This window comes from Sminthopsis crassicaudata, chromosome 2 (genome assembly GCF_048593235.1).
Source record: "Sminthopsis crassicaudata isolate SCR6 chromosome 2, ASM4859323v1, whole genome shotgun sequence".
Classification (NCBI taxonomy): Eukaryota; Metazoa; Chordata; class Mammalia; order Dasyuromorphia; family Dasyuridae; genus Sminthopsis; species Sminthopsis crassicaudata.
Window position 1 is genome coordinate 305,836,288 of NC_133618.1, and position 20,974 is coordinate 305,857,261.

Here is a 20,974-nt window from a genome sequence, read left to right on the forward strand (position 1 = left end):
GGAGAAATGTGAGCAAAGGTAGAGAGACAAGAAATATCATAATATATTCAGGGGCCATAGAGTAGAACAATTTAGTTAAAGCATAAAGTATGTAGAGAGACAGAGACAGAGAGGAAGAGAGGGAGGAAGGGAAAGAGAGAGGGAGGGAGGGATGGAAAGAGGGAGAAGGATTTAAACACACACACACACACAGAGCATCCACATACATACACATACACTTGCCATGGCAGCAAGGTGGTACAATGGATGGAGCTCTGGGCCTGGAGTCAAAAAGACCTGAATTCGGATTTGATCTCAGACTCTAGCTATGTGATTCAAGGCAAATCATTTAAACACTGTTTTGCCTGTTTTCTTATCTGCAAATTGTGGGTAAATAATAGCATCTAGTTCCCAAGGTTGTTGCAAGAATCAAATGAAATAATTGTAAAGCACTTAGCACAGTCCTTGGTTACATAGTAAATGCTGAATAAAGGTTAGTGATGATGATGATGATGATGATGATGATGATGATGATGATGATGATGATGATGATGCTGCTGCTGCTGCTAGTAGTAGGGCTGTAGTGATACACACAAACATACACATAAAATAAGACGAGTTAACATTTTACCAGATTACAGTCTTAATTTGGTAAGCACCAGAAAGTAGCCAGCCATTGAAGATTTTTAATCAGTGACATTGCAAAGCCTATATATGTAAGAAATACTGAATATATATTGTGGCTACAGCAGCCATACGATATTATTATATTTTTTAGTTATGGAGTCAGAGAAAAATGTTTACTTTTTATGCTTTGTTTTTTATGGCCTGGGAAGGAAGTTACTATCTATATTATCTTGGGACACACAAATCCTTGAAAGAAAACTCATTTCCTCTTGTATGTGTTCAGGAAATGTCACTCAGTCTCTAGCAACTAGAGCAGCACTCTATCAACAGATTTGTAGAAATCCCAAAGGAATCATCTTAAGCCAGGGTCATGATGGTGAATCACTGTTTTTATCTTTTCTTTGCTGTATCCTGTAGTTACTGAGGCAGGTGGTTTCATACCTTTTTTAATGTACTGAATGCTTATCAGTGAATGTGGGTTATTTTTCTTATCTTCCTACAAATGACAAGTCATTGATTACCAAAATATGTTTTAATAGTGAGCAAAATATTGCTAAAATCAAAGTGAAGGAAGTTGCAAGTGTACATCAGGTGCTGCCTTCAAAAAACAAGCCTTTTTTAAAAAAAATTAAATTTGTAATATTCTGCTATAGTAGAGGACTTTTACAGATATTAACCATAGTATTTTGACACAATAAGGTTGTGACTGTATCTTCCTAAGAGCTTAGGAGAATTCCCAGCAGGCTAGGTCAAGAAATAGAATTTTCAGGGAACAAAACGTATTATTTCCACTTAATATAAATAGAGAAGTAGTATTAGAATCCACAAGGATGTCTTTCCTTGGGCCAATTTTAAAATAATGCTAAGAATGAGTATTTCCAACCATATTTAAGTGCCATATAACAGTGATTCTCAAAGTGTGGTCTGGGGATTCCTGGTAGTTCCTAAGACTCTTACAGAGCATTTGAAAGATCTAAATTATTTTAATAATAATATCTCAAATATTAATAAGTATAATCTATATAAAAGTGCTTTGTTGGGGGAAGAGTTGAAGATGCTTAGTAACTTTTTTTTATTAATAATTTTTATTTACCAGATATATGCATGGGTAATTTTACAACATTGACAATTGCCAAACCTTTAGTTCTAATTTTTCCCCTCCTTCCCCCTCCCCCAGATGGCAGGTTGACCAATACATGTTCAATATGTTAGAGTATAAATAAATACAATATATGTATACATGTTCAAACAGTTGTTTTGCTGTACAAAAAGAATCGGACTTTGAAGTAGTGTACAATTAGCCTGTGAAGGAAATCCAAAATGCAGGCGGACAAAATTAGAGGGATTGGGAATTCTATGTAGTGGTTCATAGTCATCTCCCAGAATTCTTTTGCTGGGTGTAGCTGGTTCAGTTCATTACTGCTCCATTGGAACTGATTGGTTCATCTCATTGTTGAAAATGGCCACATCCATCAGAATTGATCATCATATAAATGGTCAAAGGGTATGAACAGACAATTCTCCAATGAAGAAATTGAAACTATTTCTTGTCATATGAAAATATGCTCCAAGTCATTATTAATCAAAGAAATGCAAATTAAGACAACTCTGAGATATCATTGCACGTCTGTCAAATTGGCTAGAATGACAGGGAAAGGTAACGCAGAATGTTGGAGGGAATGTGGGAAAACAGGGACACTGATACATTGTTGGTGAAATGGTGAATACATCCAACCATTCTGGAGAGCGATTTGGAACTATGCTCAAAGAGTTATCAAACTGTGCATACCCTTTGACCCAGCAGTGTTGCTACTGGGCTTATATCCCAAAGAGATCTTAAAGAAGGGAAAGAGACTTGTATGTGCAAGAATGTTTGTGGTAGCCCTCTTTGTGGTGGCCAGAAACTGGAAACTATGTAGATGCCCATCAATTGGAGATTGGCTGAATAAATTGTGGTATATGAATATTATGGAATATTATTGTTCTGTAAGAAATGACCAACAGGATGATTTCACAGAGACCTGGAGAGACTTGCATGAACTGATGCTGAGTGAAATGAGCTGGACCAGGAAATCATTGTATACTTCAACAACAATACTATATGATGATCAATTCTGATGGATGTGGCCATTTTCAACAATGAGATGAGCCAATCAGTTCCAATAGAGCAGTAATGAACTGAACCAGCTACACCCAGCAAAAGAACTCTAGGAGATGAATATGAACCACTACATAGAATTCCCAATCCCTCTAATTTTGTCCGCCTGCATTTTGGATTTCCTTCATAGGCTAATTGTACACTACTTCAAAGTCCGATTCTTTTTGTACAGCAAAACTACTGTTTGAACATGTATACATATATTGTATTTATTTATACTCTAACATACTTAACATGTATTGGTCAACCTGCCATAGGGGGGGGGGGAAGGAGAGATAAAATTAGAACAAAAGGTTTGGCAATTGTCAATGTTGTAAAATTACCCATGCATATATCTGGTAAATAAAAATTATTAAAATATTAAAAAAAAAAAAAAAAAAAAAAAGAATTGCACATACAGGTCCCTTTCCCTTCTTTAAGATCTCATTGGGATATAAGCCCAGTAGCAATACTGCTGGGTCAAAGGGTATGCACTGTTTGATAACTTTTTGGATGCTCAGTAACTTTAAGAATGTAGATGAATCCTGAAATCATAAAGTTTGAGAACTGTTACCCTATGGTATATTCTCAAGAATTAATTGTTAAAAATTTCAGATTCCAGAGAATGGATCATTATATCTGAACTATATGTTAAAAAAAAAAAAAAAAAAAAAAAGGATGAATGTATAATTGCATTATTGCTCTCTAAATTTTGCCTACAACAAGAGTACAGGACTTGTTTTTCCCATTTATTCAACAAACTATAATAATTCTACAGTGTTATTAAATATTCAAGATGGAACATTCTTTAAAAAAAAAAAAAAAAAGATTTGATGGTCCTAAGTGTATATGTTGTGTGCCCTTTGCATTGTACCACTTTCTATGTTGTGATCCAGGCGGGCAAATGTTTTGTCTTTCCTCCTTTAACTTTTTGAGTGTTTAGATGTAGTATGATGAGTGTCCAATGTGGAGGGAGAATGCCTGGGTTTGAGTCCTAGCTATGTAATTTAAACTTCCTGTGTTTCATTTGCTATAGTGGTCAAATGAAGATATAAGACACTAATTATCTTATAATAGGTTTGTTGTAAAGAAGCCTTAAAAACTGTATAAATGTTAAAAAGAAAGTTGGTAAAGAAATAGTAAAGTTAGGGAACTCTTCTCACAGGGAGTTCTGTATACCACAGAAAACACAGGTTGAGGAAAAAAGTAAACAAACAGAGACAGAGAGAGAGATCAGATCCCTCCTATACATGTAGAAGATTTTTGAAAGGAAATGGCTTTTTAAACTGGTTATTTCTTTGACTACCAGTGAGATTAAACTAAATTCCCCAGGAAATGCCCTGCATACAGGAAGCCAACGTTTCTATTTTAAGAAGTGGAAGGGGGCACAATGATCCACATTTCAGGGTTGTGTCACAAGAGGCCAAGAAGCTTTAGATTTGAAAATAGAAATCTTAGTCCCATCACTTCATTTCTTGTCAGCTGAAACCCTGTGCTCTTAAATGTCAACAAAAATCAGACACTGCTGTTAACTGGTGAAGCACACAGACCAAGCAAATTCTATCTGCTTTGCTTGTAAGGAGAATATGGCAATGTTCTCCTTCCTGCAACTATAAGTTTATGTTTTGTCACCTCGTATTTATATTCATGAAAAGAAATATAATAAGAAATTAAAACTGTGACTTGCCAAAAGTCATTTTAAAGTGTAACCTCTAAAACAAATTGACACAAATAGAAAGTGTATTAGACTAAGCCTCTGGGACTGTGTAAACCTGGCATGTGCTTAAAAGCCCTGGTTGACCTCTTCTGAGGCAGAACGTTCAACCTCTGCTCTTGGCTTCTGCTGCACAGAGCATTCATTCATTAGCATCTTGTCAGCCTTAGATGGATGAGAGTGTGTCAGAGGATCATTTCCCTTCCTTTTTTCCTGTTATCTGGGTTAATTTCATTCATCTTTCTCAAAAAAAAAAAAAAAATTCCTTCTGTCTGATTCTTTCAATCCATTTTTTGGTCTCTGGGAAAGTTCTTGGAAAGATCACAATCTTGGTAAATTTGATATTTAAATCTTTGATACACAGAACCTATTTTTATATGTGCAGGTTTGGATTTAACATGTCTCTAATGAAATTCATATTCTAAAATGTTTGCTGACTTTGTGTTTTTCCCTCAATAATTCTTAGACCTGGTAATGTCACTGTAAGAAAAATCTTTAGTGGCTCCCTATTGCCTCCTAAATAAAGTTCTGTTTCCTTTGCCTGGCATATAAGGTCTTCCACAATGTGATATTACTCTTTCTTTTCAACTTTATCTCATACTAATACTAACCATATTCAATAGTCATACTGGTATATTCTCTTCTCCAATGATGTCTTTATACGTAGTGCTCACTATGCTTAAAATATCGTTCATACTTTCCTTTACATGTTGAATTTCTATTCATTTTTTAAATAGTAGGAAAGTAGAGTTGGAGGTAATGGAACAACAAGGTTCCATTGAAGATGATTTCTACATGACTGTGAAGACCATTCTTCTAAGCATGCTCCGGAAGGTGAAGGATGTTTAAGAAATTGGCAGAATGATTTTATTTGAGGAAAGTTTTGAATTTTTTGTAGTCATTGTAAGTGAGATGAGACTTCCCTGTCTGATCCAAAGTATTATGTCTTCTTCATCTATGGCTAAAGAAGTATAGAAGTGGTATCTGTTCTGATTAATTCCTCCAGGTATTTTTGAAAATATCTTCAATCCATTATTGGGAGGCAGAAAAAGTTGTGACTGATCATATGACAAGTTCAAAAAAGCTAGATAAATCTCTACTGACCTGTTTCTCAATGATCTATAGTGGATGAGTAGTTGTTTGGTCATTTTTTTTTTCAGTTGTGTCTAACTCTTTGTGACCTCATTTGGAATTTTCTTGGTAAAGATATTGAAGTGGCTTGCTATTTTCTTCTCCAGTTCATTTTACAGATGAGGAAACTGAGTCATGGTTAAGTAACTTGCCCAAAATCCCATAGCTAATGATTGTCCTGAGTCTGGATTTGAACTCAGGAAAATGAGTCTTTTTGACTCCAGGTCTAATATTCTATCCATTAGAAAGAATAGTGGATTTGACATTTAAAACCTGATTTCAGTTATTTTAATTTGCTATGTGACACTAGGCAAGTCCTTCTCATATGTCTGAACTTTGCTTGATTCTGTAAGATAGAAATCACTATATATAAGCTGATTGCCTCATCGGTTTGTGATTTGACTTAGGTGAAACAACTTTATAAATGTCTGTTATTACACTCAAACTTTTTGAGGAAATCTGGGGTGGTAATGTGAGAAAGATATGGAATGGCCCAGAGTGGAGATATTGAAGAGTATGTTAGGAGAGGGGTAAATATGGTTAGCATTGACATTGTCACTTTTGAGGGAAGATGAGACCTGTGCTTTTACTAGTTGGGGAACTTCCTGTACCAATGTAAACATCAATCCTTGCTCAGCACCTTTTAATCTTAGAGAGTTGCCTGGAGTTTGAGAAGTTATAATCACAGAGCTGAAATTCAGTAGTCATTCAGTACCAGTCATAGTCTGCTATGTGCCAGCCACACTGTATGAAGTCCTGGGGGTGCAAAAAGAAGCAAAAGACAGGCTCTGCCCTAGAGGAGCTCAAAATCTAATGGGGAGACAATGAGCAACCAAATATGTACCAACAAGCCATCTACGGGATAACTAGGAAGTAATTAACACAGGGAAAGTGCTAGAATTAAAAGGGATTTGGAAGGCTTCCAGGTAAAAGAGGAAAGCAAGGAAATCAAGTAGTACAGATGTATAGGAGAAGAACATTTCAGAATGAGGGTCAGCCAGAGAAAATATACAGAACTGAGAGATGGAGTGTCTTTTTAATGGACAGCCAGGAGATCAGTGTTAATGAATCAGCATATGTGTTTGGGGAACAAGAAGCAGGAAGATTGGAAAGGTGGAGGAGAGAGAGAAGAGAATAAACATTTATCTAGTACCTACTATGTACCAGACTCTGTACTAAATGCTTTTTATAGCTATTATTCATCCCCATTTTGTAGTTGAAGAAACTGAGGCCACTAGAGATTAAGTCATAAATCCAGGGTTACTGTCACATAGCCAATAAATGTCTCAGGTTAGATTTGAACTCTGGACTTCCTGACACTAGGCTCGGTCCTCTATCCTCTGTGCCACCTGCAGCCCTAAAGCTAATTTATAAAGGGTTTTGATTGCCTATAGATTTTTGTATTTAATGCTTGAGGTGATAGGAAAGCCCTAAAGTTTATTGATTAGGGGTTAAAGTGGGAGGAGTACATTAGATCTGAATTTTAGGAAAATTACTGGGTGAGTATAAATATGAGTTAGAGGAAGACATTAGATATGAATTTTAGGAAAATTACTGGCTGAGTATAAATATGAGTTAGAGGAAGGTCTTTCTGATTCTGAGGCCAGCTCTCCATTTAATAAGCAATACTGACTCTTTAACATTTAAATAAGCATTTCCTGTGTCTATAGAAAACTATAGTAGTAGGCATTGTGTCTAGCTAAATGACGATAGTTTATAAGTATTCTGGATATTCTAGGTGCAATAGCAGATGTAGAAAAATACTGAGTAAATTTATCGACAGTAAACAGTCCTTTATTGTATTATATTATACCATACAAATCAGATTATACTTGATGAGGTCATTCTGAAAGATGATAGATTTACAATTTTAAATGATTCACTGCCCATACACAGAATACTATTGTGATCATTGATATACCAGTGTCTCAGGTAATGTGAGTATGTACATATTGATATGTACAAACACATATATTTGGCTTGCTTTTAGTTTTAGAAATATTCTGTTATTTTCTCAGAACATCACAACATACAATCCCCAAGAAAGACTAACTTCTTTATTTGTTAGGTTCTAATCATGATTACAATGTCATCATAAAAGTGACTAGGGGAAACCCTTAAGGAAGCCAACTTAGAGGCTCTTATCACTTGGAAAAGAACTACAACTGTGAATTGTTTGAGGATGAAGATAGTAATTATTAGGACCTCTTAATGTAGATAAAAAGGAATAACCCCAGAGATTTGGGGACTGGCTGTTCACTACTCCTCATTCAGGGTGTGTGGTTGATGTAGTTGAATGAGTTGCTCATAGAATTGTTGAATTTGACCTGAATGTCAATAGCCCTATAGATAGACAGATGCAGATACAGAATTCAATTCAAGAAATGTTATTGAGCATCTGATACAGTCTTTTTCTTTTTAGTTAAGGCATATTTTTTTCAATTTTTTAACACTTTTATTTAAAGTTTTGAGTTCTAGATTCTATCCCTTTTCCCCTCCCTCCCTTCTTCCTCCCTATAACAGTAAACAATCAGATATAGGGTATAAATATGCAATTATGTAAAACATTTTTATAGTAGACAATTATACAAAAAGATTTGAATAAAAGAAAAAATGAAAAAAGAAAGTGAAAAATGGCATGCTTCGGTTTGTATTCAAATATCAGTTTTTTCTATGAAGGTTGCTAGAATACTTCATTATGAGTCCTTTCAGATTGTTTTAGATTACTATATTACTGATAATAGCTAAGCTGTTCACAGTTCTTCATCGAACAATATTGCTGGTACTGTGTATTATATTCTGTTCACTATGCATCAATTGTTATGTCTTTCCAGATTTTTCTGAAATTATCCTGCTTTTCATTTCTTATGGCACAATCATATTTCATTATAATCATACACCACAGCTTGATTAGCCATTCCCCAATTGTTAAGTTTCCCTCTAATTTCCAATTCTCTTAGCCACCACAAAGAGAGCTGCTATAAATATTTTTGTATAAATAGGTCCTTTTTCCTTTTTTTGAATGTCTTTGAGATGTAGACTTAGCACTAATATTGCTGGACCAAAGGGTACATACTGCTTTAAAGCTCTTTGGCACAGTTTCAAATTGCTCTCCAGAATGTTGGATCACTTCACAACTGTATTAGTGTCCCAGTTTTCCCACATTCCCTCCAACAACTGACATTTTCCATTTTTGTCATATCAGTCAATCTGATTGTGAGATAGTGTCTCAGAGTTGTTTTAATTTGAAATCAATAGATTTAGAACATTTTTTCATATGACTACAGATACTTATTTCTATGAAAACCACCTATTCTTATCCTTTGACCATTTACCAATTGGGGAATAACTTGTATTTTTTTTAAAAATTTGACTTAATTCTCTATATATTTGAGAAATGATGCCTTTATCAGAATACCTATTGCAAATTTCTCCCTTCCCATTTTTTTGCTTTCATTTTATTTTGGTTGCATTGGTTTTGTTTGTGCAAAAACTTTTAATTTTATAAAATCAAAATTATCTATTTTACATTTTGTAATGTTCTTTATATCTTCTTTGATCCTAAGTTTTCCCCTTATCCATAAATATGACAGATAAAACTATTCCATGTTCTCTTAAACTGTCTTTGCATCACCCTTTATGTGTAAATCATGTACCCACTTTAATCTTATTTTGATATATGGTGTGAGATGTTGATCTGTACCTAGTTTGTGCATCTTATTTTCTAGTTTTCCCAGAAGTTTTTGTCAAATAATGACTTTTTGCTTCAAAAGCTTGGCTCTTTGGGCTTATCATATATTAGATTATTATAGTCATTTATCATAATGTAATCTGTACCTAGTCAATTCCACTGATCCACCACTCTATTTCTTAGCCAGTACCAGATTGTTCTGATAATTACCACTTAATAAAATTAGAGATCTAACATACCTAGACCACCTTCTTTTGCATTTTTTCATTGATTCCCACTTAATAAAATTAGAGATCTAACATACCTAGACCACTTTCGTTTGCATTTTTTCATTGATTCCCACTTAATAAAATTAGAGATCTAACATACCTAGACTACCTTCTTTTGCATTTTTTCATTGATTCTCTTGATGTCTTTGAGCTTTCTTCCAGATGAATTTTGTTATTATTTTTTCTAGATCTATAAAATAATTTTTGATAACTGGTAAGTCACTGAATAAGTAGATTAATTAGATAGGGTTGTTATTTTTATTATATTGGTTCAGCCTGCCTATGAGCAATTAATATTTCTCCAATTGTTTACTTGTGACTTTATGTGAAAAAGTTTATGTAGTTTTATGTAGTTGTTGATATACATTAACAACTGGATTTGTCTTGGCAGGCAGACTCCCAAGCATTTTATATTTTCTACAATTATTTTAAATAGAATTTCTCTTTCTATATCTTGCTGCTGGGCTTTGTTGGTTATATATAGAAATATTGATTTCTATCCTGCACTTTGCTAAAGTTGTTAATTGTGTCAAGTACTTGATTCTGTAGGATTTTCTAAGTATAACATCACTGCAAAGAGAGATAGCTTTATTTCCTTATTACCTGTTCTAATTCCTTTAATTTATTTTTTTATTACCATAACTTATATTTCTAGTCCAATATTAAATATAGGTGATAATAGGCATCCTTGTTTTGTCCCTGATTGAAATGGAAAAACTTCTAGTTTATCTCCATTTCAGATGTGATATATAGCTGTAATTTTTTTTGCTAGTATTTTATTTAAATTTTTTGCATTGATATTTCGTAAAGACACTCATCTGTAATTTTCTTTTTCTGTTTTAACTTCCTGGTTTAGGTATCAGCACCATATTTGTGTCATAAAAAGAATTTGATAGGACTCCTTCACCTATTTGTTAAAATAATTTATTTAGCATTGAAATTAGTTGTTTTTTAAACATTTGGTAGAATTCACTCATGAATTTATTTGGTCCTGGGAATTTTTTTCTTAGGAAATTCATTGATGGCTCATTCAATTTCTTTTTCTGAGATTGGGTTATTTCATCTGTTTTATTCTAGACCCTACAAAGAATTATATGATAGATAAGCTTTCTTTACCTATCTACCCTGAAGACACTTCCAGTCTAATAGAAGAACTGAAAACTCCAGAATGTGACTATTTTAGTCAGAACCAGAAACAAGTGCTTCTACACAACAGGAATTCTAAGTCATGTCCCCATTCTTCCTCCCTCAAAAACCTCTACCTAAAATTACACATTCCACTGTAGAAAAACAGTATTTGTCACAGCCACTCAAGATATTAAAAAAAAAATTTTTTAAATTAATGACTCACTTCATCAGTAGCTAGTACCAAGCTGTGTGAGAACTCTTTATACCTGTATAATTATGCCATTGTATCTTATAAGTAAACTCCAGTTGTGAATGAATGAATACATGAATGAAGAAAAAAACATTTATTGAGTGTCTACTATGTGTGTATTCCTATTGCTTACTATGGTGATCAAATAAAAGGAAACACATTCTTTACCATCAAAGAACATGCATTTATTAGAATTTTTTTCTCTTACCTTTCCCCCAAGAAAAAAGAAAGGAAAAACCCTACATTGCATAAGTAGAGTCAAGTTAAACATATACCCATATTAGTCATGTCCAAAAATGAATTTTCTGTTTTGCATATTTGTCAGTTATCTCTGTAGCATACAATGGATTTGAGTTCATTATAAGTCTTAGTACCTTGAGTTGATCAGAGTTTCTAAATCCAAATTTTTTCATTTTTATAGAAATATAGCTATTTTAGTTTACATTATTCTTTCGGGTTTACTGTCTTTATTCTGCATCAGTTTAAGTCTTTCCTTGTCTTGGAGACTTGTATTCTAATAGAGAAGAGTAATGGCCAGTCGGGGAAAAAGTGTTTTGGCCTCCAAGTCACAGGAATTGAGTGCCATATTCCAGGGAATTCCTTATTCTAAACAAATGTTTTCCAACTCAAACTCTGTTGGCATCCAATCACATACTCCAATTATCTACCTCTGACCACTTTAGCCTCTGCTGTGTTGTACCTCCCAAGGATTGATCAGAAGTAAGGATTAGTAGCTGGGTGAAAGAAGGAATTGGTCTTGGGGTGAGTGGAGTCAAAGAGAAAGTGGTACCAACTTTTTGAAGCTTATGTATTTTAAGAAGTATGAATGTTAGAATTTGGAAACAAATAAAAGTGTGCCTCTGATTAGTGGATGTACGTACCTGAAAGTTTTCTTATATTTGGCTGTGTTAAGGTTTTTCTGAGAAATGAAGACAGCTGATGATGAGGATTTCACATTACATTACAATTACAATTTTTTTAGAAACATGTATCATGTTAGTTGCTCTTGTGAGACAGAAATGAAATAGTAGGCAGTAGTCTCTATTTTCATTGTCACTACAATCTAAAGGGATGACAGGACATAAACATGAAAATAAATGGTAGCAATTCTATTAACAGTTTCCTCATCTGTAAAATGAGGGAATTTGGCAACATGAAGGAAAAGGAGAAGAAAATGTGAAGCAGACACCTAGGGAGAAATAGTATTTAGAGTGAGATAATGAGAGCTACTTTAAAACAAATGCATATATTTGTATTGTGAGAAAATTTGGTTCTTCATGATGTCTGATAATTTTTTATGATAAGTTAGATAACACCTATACAGTTGGCAATATTTCCCAAACCCCAAGTCAAGACAAATAATATTTATTTTTCAAAACCTCATTTTAAAAATATATTTTTTTCCTTTAAATTAGAATCATCTTGGAAAATCTAGGTCTAGGACAAACAATTGTGGTACTCCCATAACAAAAATGAAGCTCAAAGCATCAGGTGGATAGTAATACACAAGAGAATTAACTTTCAAACCTTGCCAAGAACAGATAAATATTTTGTTTTAGCTCTGGGATTTGACTAAATAACTTCTAATATTCCTTACAATTCTGACATTATAAGTCTAAGTAAATAATAATATAGCATAAACCTGTTTTTCATCTGAATGGCTAGTCCTACAGGTTTTTTTCCTTAAAAAAATTCCTAATGATCTTCAATAACTCAAACATCTAACAATTAGATTTCTTAACCTGCTATTTCTCTGAAGTATCCTGAAACCATATTGGATTTTGTGTTGCCTTATTCATTTAGCAGACATTCTAACATTTGGTGATTTTTCATAAACTTGAAAATAACGAAATGTCTCACTTGCTTTTATTTTGAGACAATATAATATTTTAATGGATCCTGAACTATGAAAATGCCCATCAATTTCCCTTGGAATTACATTTATAAAGTCAGTAGAATCTAATTGGGTAGTTGAGGTTGAGGGAATATAACCTTGTAGTAGACATCTAATATCTAATATTTGGCAGTAGTCTAGCGCATTGAATTTGCTGAATTTGGGGCCCAGAGAGCAGGGTTGAAAGGAAAAGAAAAACTGCTAATTAAAACGTTGTGATTATAGAATAAGCCAGTAAATAGAATAAGGTGGAGTTGTGGCTTTGTTCTGAAGAGAGACATTTTAGGTTGATTGTCTCTGAGGGTGAAGGGCTTGGCCATCTTCCAACCTTCCTTAATTCTCATTCTCTATTATTTGACTTTACCAGCCGTAGACATATAAGGAGAGTCTTACAAACCAAAAGTTGTAGTTACTAATATATCCATGTAATCTGTGTCAGGACTGTTTATTTTATCCCCAGTGTTATTAATGATTTCTTAAAGGTTTTGGAAGTTATCATACTTGCCTCCATTGCTAATCAACTTCTCTTATTAGCAGGATAGTCTTGTAATATGAAGTAGATAGTTTTGTGGAACTTTTTCATTAAAAATAAATAAACTTCTCCAAAATTTATTCATAAGAAAATTGATTTTCTTTTCTTCAGAAGTTCTGCTTATTTTAACTACTTTTAACACCTGAATATCCTGCTATTTAGAGAATGACATCATAAGTGATTGTTCTGGGCTGACTGTGACCTCACAAAGATAGGAGTTAAATTTCAATCAGGTTGTAGGAAGGAGTGAAATTGCCAAAAGACATTAGAGTATTTGTGCTGGTTAAAGAAAAAAAAAAATTGGTCATAAGCCTCAAAAATAAGCAAACCAAGACTTTTCATCTCATATTTTCTCCTCTAAATTTCAGGAGATTTTCATGTAAAGGATGTGGATAGGACTTAATTTCATACAGTGCTCAGAGCCAAGGGAGCATCTCCTAGAGAGGTCTCTGGGTGAGTCCATACCATGGTGATGTCACCAGGGAAGGACCCTGTTTGATGAGGAGGCTTTACAAGACAGGAGGCTTAAACAGGGCTGCACATAAGTAAGAGGCATAAGCAGACAGGAGAGAGAGCGATCGCATGGAATATTGGACCATGGTGTCCCAGAATCCTATTGTCACTTATGGACCATAACGACTCCAGATCCATTGTGAGGACTTTAAACTTTCAGCTTCCCCCATTGAAATCCTGGGAAAGATATCATCTAAGGCAGCCAACACAGCACTCTAAGCATTTACCCCCGGGGACTGTGAGTTCTGTTGTGGCCATTCTCTTCCTCCTGTACCAGAGAGGAAGAGGAATTGAAAGAGAATCAAATTATACCTTCTTCCCTGAAAGGAATAGGAAATTGGCAATCTTTTGTTTATGTGTACAGATATATTCCTATTTTGATTCTCTTCCTTGCTGTTTACATTGTTTTGTGTCAATTAAATGTTTTTGCTATTGGATTTATGTGTCTTTGGCATGATCTGGCAAAAGAGTAATATCTCAGATGGTGACTCGGGCAAATGAAATGAAATTATCCCAAACTAATCACACTAAACCTGGATGTAGCTACTTTTAAAATTATAGAATATTGCAAAACTTTTCAGTAAAGCTTATTACTTGGTAACATTTAAAGAAATTTTATTTTATAGTGGATAGCATTCACTGTTTTACGATCTTAAATTTGGAATGGAGGACTTTTTCTGTTATGTTCAAAAAATATACAATAGGAAAGATGGAAAATTATTTTCATGAATGAGATTTTCACAAAATTCATTGTCATATGCATAATCCTTCTAGAGAAAGTATCCATATCTGTAAGCAAAGGAAAGGCCTTAATCTCAGAAGAATAGGACAAATCCCTAGAAGAATGGGTGTGACCACTTACTCTTCCCGGGTTATAAAGTAATGTGAGATCTGATGGGTGGAAACCAGGATTAAGAGATAAAAGAAACAGAAAAAAAGAGACAAAGGACAAAGTAAGACATGAAATCCACATGCATTTTTATTTGTGAGCTTTTCACTGATTTGAAAATAGTTTCTCTGATTCCTAGCCAGGAATTATCAGTTAAATTATCAGTCAAGGAAGCTGCTAGAATAGACCTAGGAGTTCTGCTTAGGGCTTTAAAACAGGAAGCTAGGAGCCATTAACCCTCTTTTAACTCCCAAGCTCTTATTCCTATTTGGATACCTTTTGGAGAACACCATAACTAAGGTATCTAGCTGAAAAATGGGATGAATCATAATATTACATCACGTATGAATTGGGTCTTAATTTTAAATACTGTGTAATTCTTATATGATTTCACAGTTATTAAATGTTTTTGATCATTGTGTGCATATTTAAATTGACAGATGTATAAATTATGTACTTGCGTGTATCTCAGTCTTTACTTTCAAAGATAACTGTCGATGGCAATTGCTATCTAGACACAAAAATGAAAGACATACTTGTCATTTCTGCCATGGGGAATAAATTCTAAGACTCTAGTTGATTTTAGCAGTTCAGAAGTTTTGAATTGTAGTAGGGCTGAAGTTAATTGGGTGACTTGCATTATTAATTCTGTGCCCCAAGGATTACAAGGTCATTAATCATTCTAAATATGAGTGTTTTTTTGGGTTTTTTTTTGTTTTTTGTTTTTTTTTGCTGAGGCAATTGGGGTTAAGTGGCTTGCCCAGGGTCACACAGCTAGGAAGTGTTAAGTGTCTGAGGTCAGATTTGAATTCAGGTCCTCCTGACTTCAGGGCTGGTGCTCTATCCACTGCATCACCTAGCTGCCCCCCTAAGTAAGAGTGAACCAGCCCAGGTTACAGCGTCTATTTCAATCAATATTGGAACTGGCCTAAGTGTGCTTACTGTACTTCCAGACAGGGTAAGAAAAAGAAACTTAGTCTCAAAAAGCCCCCCAAAACATAAGTCAAATATTAAAACAGCAATCTTATCCAGAGGGAATTACATATTGTACTATTAAATTTGTGAGGCTAGACATCTTCCTCCATGATGGTATGTAGCAAGTTATTTTTATATACACGCACACATATATATGCATATATATGTTGATTGAACCATCATAGTTATCTCAAGTATCTAGCAGTATAATCTTCAATGCTAAGTCATCACCAATAGGATGTTTTGAATGATCACAGTAGAAACCTGTACTCACTAGAATACTAGAAAAGTAGGACCAGTGCTGGTTCTAGGAAGAATTATAATGAGGGTAAGATTTGTTACTGTTGCATGTTTGTTCCTCTTTTAATGTCTCCCCTGTGATACCCTTTAAGTCCAAAGCCTCTTTCCTGTCATCCATTGCCTCATTTCTTCAGTTTCCCTTAGTATACACTAATTAATGTCACAATTTGTGCCACAGGATTCATAAACTGTTATCAATTTAACATCTTACCCCTCTGGTAATGTTTACATTTTACCAAGTGACTTCAGTTGTTGTGATCCAAAGTGATACTTTTAGGTTGGGAATATGGAGTGTTTAGGGCAGGCAGTGGATGAAACATTCTTAAGAAGGAACTTTTGGTATCACTTTAAATTATACCACATCATTGGTTTCTGTCCTACTTTCCAGCAAGGCTAGTCCTGAAAAGTACAGAAAACAAAGAAGAGAATAGCCATGAGGAGTGGGCAGCATAAAAAAGGGGAATGATGCATTAAGGGCCATAGACTTTCTAACCAGTTCAAGTGTTAACTAAACAAGAAACTTGGTTTTACACCCCATTGCAAAGAAGATTATTTTCAGTTTTTACAAGCTTGATTTTTATGAATTTGAATTTACTAAGGAAAATAGTAAACTTATTTCATTTATAAATACAAATATATTATTTATTTCATGATATTATTTAAATAGTATTTCATAAGCAGTTTGTAAAATACAAAGGAGAAGAAATGAGAATACAAATTTGAGAATACTTTGTCTCTACCACCATCTTTGTTTTGAGTGGCAATGTATTGTTACTTGAGTAGTAAAATTGTCAAGGCTCCCAGAATGAATTATTCCTATTTTCATCAGTATGGGAAAAGTATATATAATCTTAAGTATAGAAGAAAGAAAAGGAACAAGAATTTATTAAATATTTCCTATGTGTCAGGCACTATACTAAGACCTTTGCAGATATTATTGCAATTTTGTCCTTAAAACATCTCTATGATTTAGATGCTATTTGTATCCATTTTATAGATGAAGAAAGTGAGGCAGACAGTGGTATATTTGTGATATATGATAGCCATGGAGCAGGGTCACACAACTAGTAAGTGCATACATGAGAGTCCATCATATATACTGCAAATCTATAGTCACTGTCCAGATTAGGTACATAACTATTGTGCGTGTGAGCAGTGAACAGCAATAAAATTTCACAAAATCCAAATAAAGTTCTAGTAATTCCTTATTTCCTATCATTTTTATGTATTTTTCCATTTTTCCTTTAGACAATTCTTCCTCTCTCCAGGAAGATGAAGAAGTAGAGATGGAAACCATCAGCTGGCACACTAGTGACCCAAGTATGAATGGGCCAGCTGCCACCCCAGTGACCTCAGTTCGTTTTCCCAGCTGGGTGACTTTTGATGACAATGAAATCAGCTGCCCTCTGCCACAAAGCACTTCTACTTTACAACCAGCCCCAGCTTCCATTGTACCTCCTATACAAGATGTGAATTGTAACTTAACTGGATCCTTTAAGAAGAGAGAACGTCCCAAGAGTAGCTTGGTAGACTTCTCAAAAGTTCAAAAACTAGATATTTCCTCCTTAAACAGACCACCTTCCATAAGTGAACCCCCCCCTTGGAGGGCAACTAATCCCTTCCTGAATGAAACTCTGAAAGATGTTCAGCCTTCTCCCATTAACCCTTTCAGTGCCTTCTTTGAAGAGCAAGAAAGGCGTTCCCACAATAATTCCATCTCTAGCACCACAGGAAAAAGCCAGAGGGATTCCCTCATTGTCATATATCAGGAGTCAGAGGCCATCACCTTTGATGATTCAGTCAAGAAGAGAACACACTCTGATGCTGTTGAGAAGCTCAAACAACTACAGATTGGAGATCCAGACCACCTTGGCAGCACCACGCTACCTGATGATGACCCAGCATCATGGAGTGGGCTGGATGATGAGCTGAAGAGTTCAAACCGGTCTTGGCCCAGAGATGGTTGGCCCATGATGCTAAGGATTCCTGAAAAGAAGAACATTATGTCTTCTAGGCATTGGGGACCAATCTATGTAAAGCTCACAGACAGTAGCTGCTTACAGTTGTATTATGAGAAGGGCCTGGAGAAGCCATTCCGAGAATTCAAACTGGAGATGTGCCATGAGATTTCGGAACCTAAGCTCCAGAACTATGATGAAAATGGGAGAATTCACAGCATGCGAATAGACCGTGTTACATACAAAGAGAAGAAGAAATATCAACCTAAACCAGCTGTGGCTCATATGGCTGAACGGGAGCAAATAATTAAGCTAGGAACCACCAGTTATGAAGACTTCCTGAGTTTCATCAGGGCAATCCAGGACCACCTTATGAGTTTACCAGTGTCATCCATGGACCTAAGCACAGTGGGCTTGAACTATCTAGAGGAGGAGATTACAGTGGATGTCAAAGATGAATTCTCTGGAGTCCTGAGCAAAGGAGACAACCAGATTCTTCACCATCAAGTCCTAACACATATTCACGTGCTAAGTTTTCTTTCTGGACTAGCAGAGTGCCATCTGGGCCTCAATGACATCCTTGTGAAAGGGAATGAAATAGTCTCCCGTCAGGATATCATGCCCACCACCACCACCAAGTGGATAAAACTCCATAATTGCCAGTTTCATGGATGTGTAGTTGAGGAGGTGTTCAACAACTCTCGGATCATCCTGTTCAACCCCTTAGATGCATGTCGCTTTGAGTTAATGCGGTTTAGGACAATTTTTGCAGAAAAGACCTTGCCTTTCACCCTCAGGACTGTGGCGAGCATCAATGGGGCAGAAGTAGAACTGCAAAGCTGGCTAAGGATGTCAACCGGCTTCTCCTCTAATCGTGACCCTCTCACCCAGGTTCCCTGTGAGAATGTGATGATCCGATATCCAGTGCCCAATGAGTGGGTGAAAAATTTCCGGAGGGAAAGTGTTTTAGGGGAAAAATCTTTAAAAGCCAAAGTGAACAAGGGGGCCAGTTTTGGATCAACCAGTATATCTGGCTCTGAGCCAGTCATGAGAGTAACTTTGGGTACTGCCAAGTATGAGCATGCTTTCAACTCCATTGTGTGGAGGATAAATCGACTACCTGACAAAAACTCAGGTAGGTAGATGATTTTTCTCTAATCAATCAATAGCATGAAAGTCGTTAACAGGGCTGATATCACTATTTCAAATCTTTGTTCCTTTAAGTTCTGTCTTTGTTGTTTGTTTTGCCTTCCCTTGTATCCCAAGCTTGGTTAGCACTGTGTGCCTAGCACTTTGTAGGTTCTTAATAAATGCTTGTTGACTTGACTTCCTTACCTTAGTCTGCCCCCCTCAGTCTTCAACTACTTCCTGAAAACATTAAAATAGTTCTCTTGAATTAACTGAGTGCCTTAATAAGGTATCTCAGAAAAGTGACTCTTGTCTGAGTCTAAAATATAAGCTAGCAAAGCTAGCAAATTCCAGATCTTAGGAACTTCTCAGTTCTAAGAAAAACCCAACAGAATTATTTGGGGTTGATGACTTAGAATCTGTGTACTTGGTGTAGAGGAAAAGAATCAATTTATGACCAGCCTTCCTTTTTTTATTTAGGAAAAATTACTGTTACATTTAAAGACTGTTTTTTTACATGGGTTCACAGTCAAAGAATATTAGAATTGGAAAGGACTATGGAGATCATCAAGTAAACATATCCATGACTTTAAAGATAAAGAAACTGAGACCCAGAGAAATCATGTGGCCAACTTGAGGTCACATAGCTTGTGAGTACCAATATGGATTTCAAATGCAAGTCTTCTGAACTGTGTAGTCAGTTCTCTCTCTATTGAAGAGCCACACTATAGAAGACAGGTTTTGGACTCATGGTTGGACTTATTGTAGCCAGGGACTATATTGCCAAATACCCTACTAGCTGCCATATGCACACTGCCCTGACTATTCCTCCCCTTCTACTTTATACGTCTTGCTCTTGTTTTGGGCACAGTAATCAAGTCATTCCTAATATTGATTCTGAAAAAGGTTGTCAGTTGACTGCCCTTTGACTCTACTTACTATCCCTATAACCAAAATTCCCTTCTTTGGCTATTCCCTTGCGTGTATTAAGTTGAAATATAGACTTCTTAAGGATAGTAACTCTCACTTTTGTATTTGTATCCCCAATACCTTTCATAGTGCCTGGCACATAGTACTAATATCTAGCATTTATGTGGCACTTTATGATTTACTAAATAGTTTACATATTTTATGTCATTCATGACAAGAACAACCCTGTGAGGTATATGCTGTTATAAATCCCCATTTTGCAGGTGAGGAAATTGAGTCTAGAGAAAAGGTTAAGTGATTTATCTAGCATGTAAGGCAGGTTTTGAACTCAGGACTTCCTAACTTTCAAGTCTACCACTGTCTACTATGTCACCTAGCTGACCACTACACCTTGATACATTATCTATTTGTTTTTTTTGTAACAACCCCATGAGATTGATAGTTACAAGTAAAACAAGACTCACAGAATTAGTAGATCTTACTTGAATCTAGATCTTACAACTGTCTGCTACATTAAGCTGACTGGGGAACTAGAAGAAAGAGATGATGTTCAGAACGTGTACTTAAGGGGTTTTAAGATAGTGATAAGATGGTGCAAAAATAGGACATAGCTGTTAAAATTATCCATTCAGTTTCAGATAGTCTAATCATAGCCATTATAAAAAAGGGATCAGAGGTGCTTTTGTGTTGGAGTGAGAAAAAGAGAGCAATGACCTTCTTCAAATGTCTGTTCTCTCCATTCCAAGCCCTAGTGATACTTAATGAGATTCCATATTGCAATTTCATTAGCAAGTACCTTTCAATGAGTGAGCCTGGGAAGAAATTACAGGCAGTAATTTCAGGTCTTAGAGTCTCTTAAAAATCAATTGCCTTCCTGGTTTATGTTAAATTTGGTGGTACTTTATAAGAAGTGCACCTGTCAATTGAAA

General features: G+C 35.3%; 1 protein-coding gene and 1 long non-coding RNA gene across 4 annotated transcripts in view; one reads left to right on the forward strand and one right to left on the reverse strand.

Moving 5' to 3' along the window:
- LOC141553044 (uncharacterized) overlaps window positions 1-17,280 on the reverse strand; it is a 34,430-nt gene extending 17,150 nt beyond the window's left edge. The window contains exon 1 of the long non-coding RNA XR_012485264.1: window positions 13,326-17,280. This is a non-coding gene — a long non-coding RNA (uncharacterized LOC141553044). The remainder of the gene's footprint in view (window positions 1-13,325) is intronic.
- STON2 (stonin 2) overlaps window positions 1-20,974 on the forward strand; it is a 197,317-nt gene that overhangs the window by 158,345 nt on the left and 17,998 nt on the right. For all 3 annotated transcript variants that reach the window (XM_074284892.1, XM_074284893.1, XM_074284894.1), the window contains one exon: window positions 17,278-19,122. In XM_074284892.1, coding sequence (XP_074140993.1) covers window positions 17,278-19,122 — 1,845 coding nt within the window. The remainder of the gene's footprint in view (window positions 1-17,277; window positions 19,123-20,974) is intronic.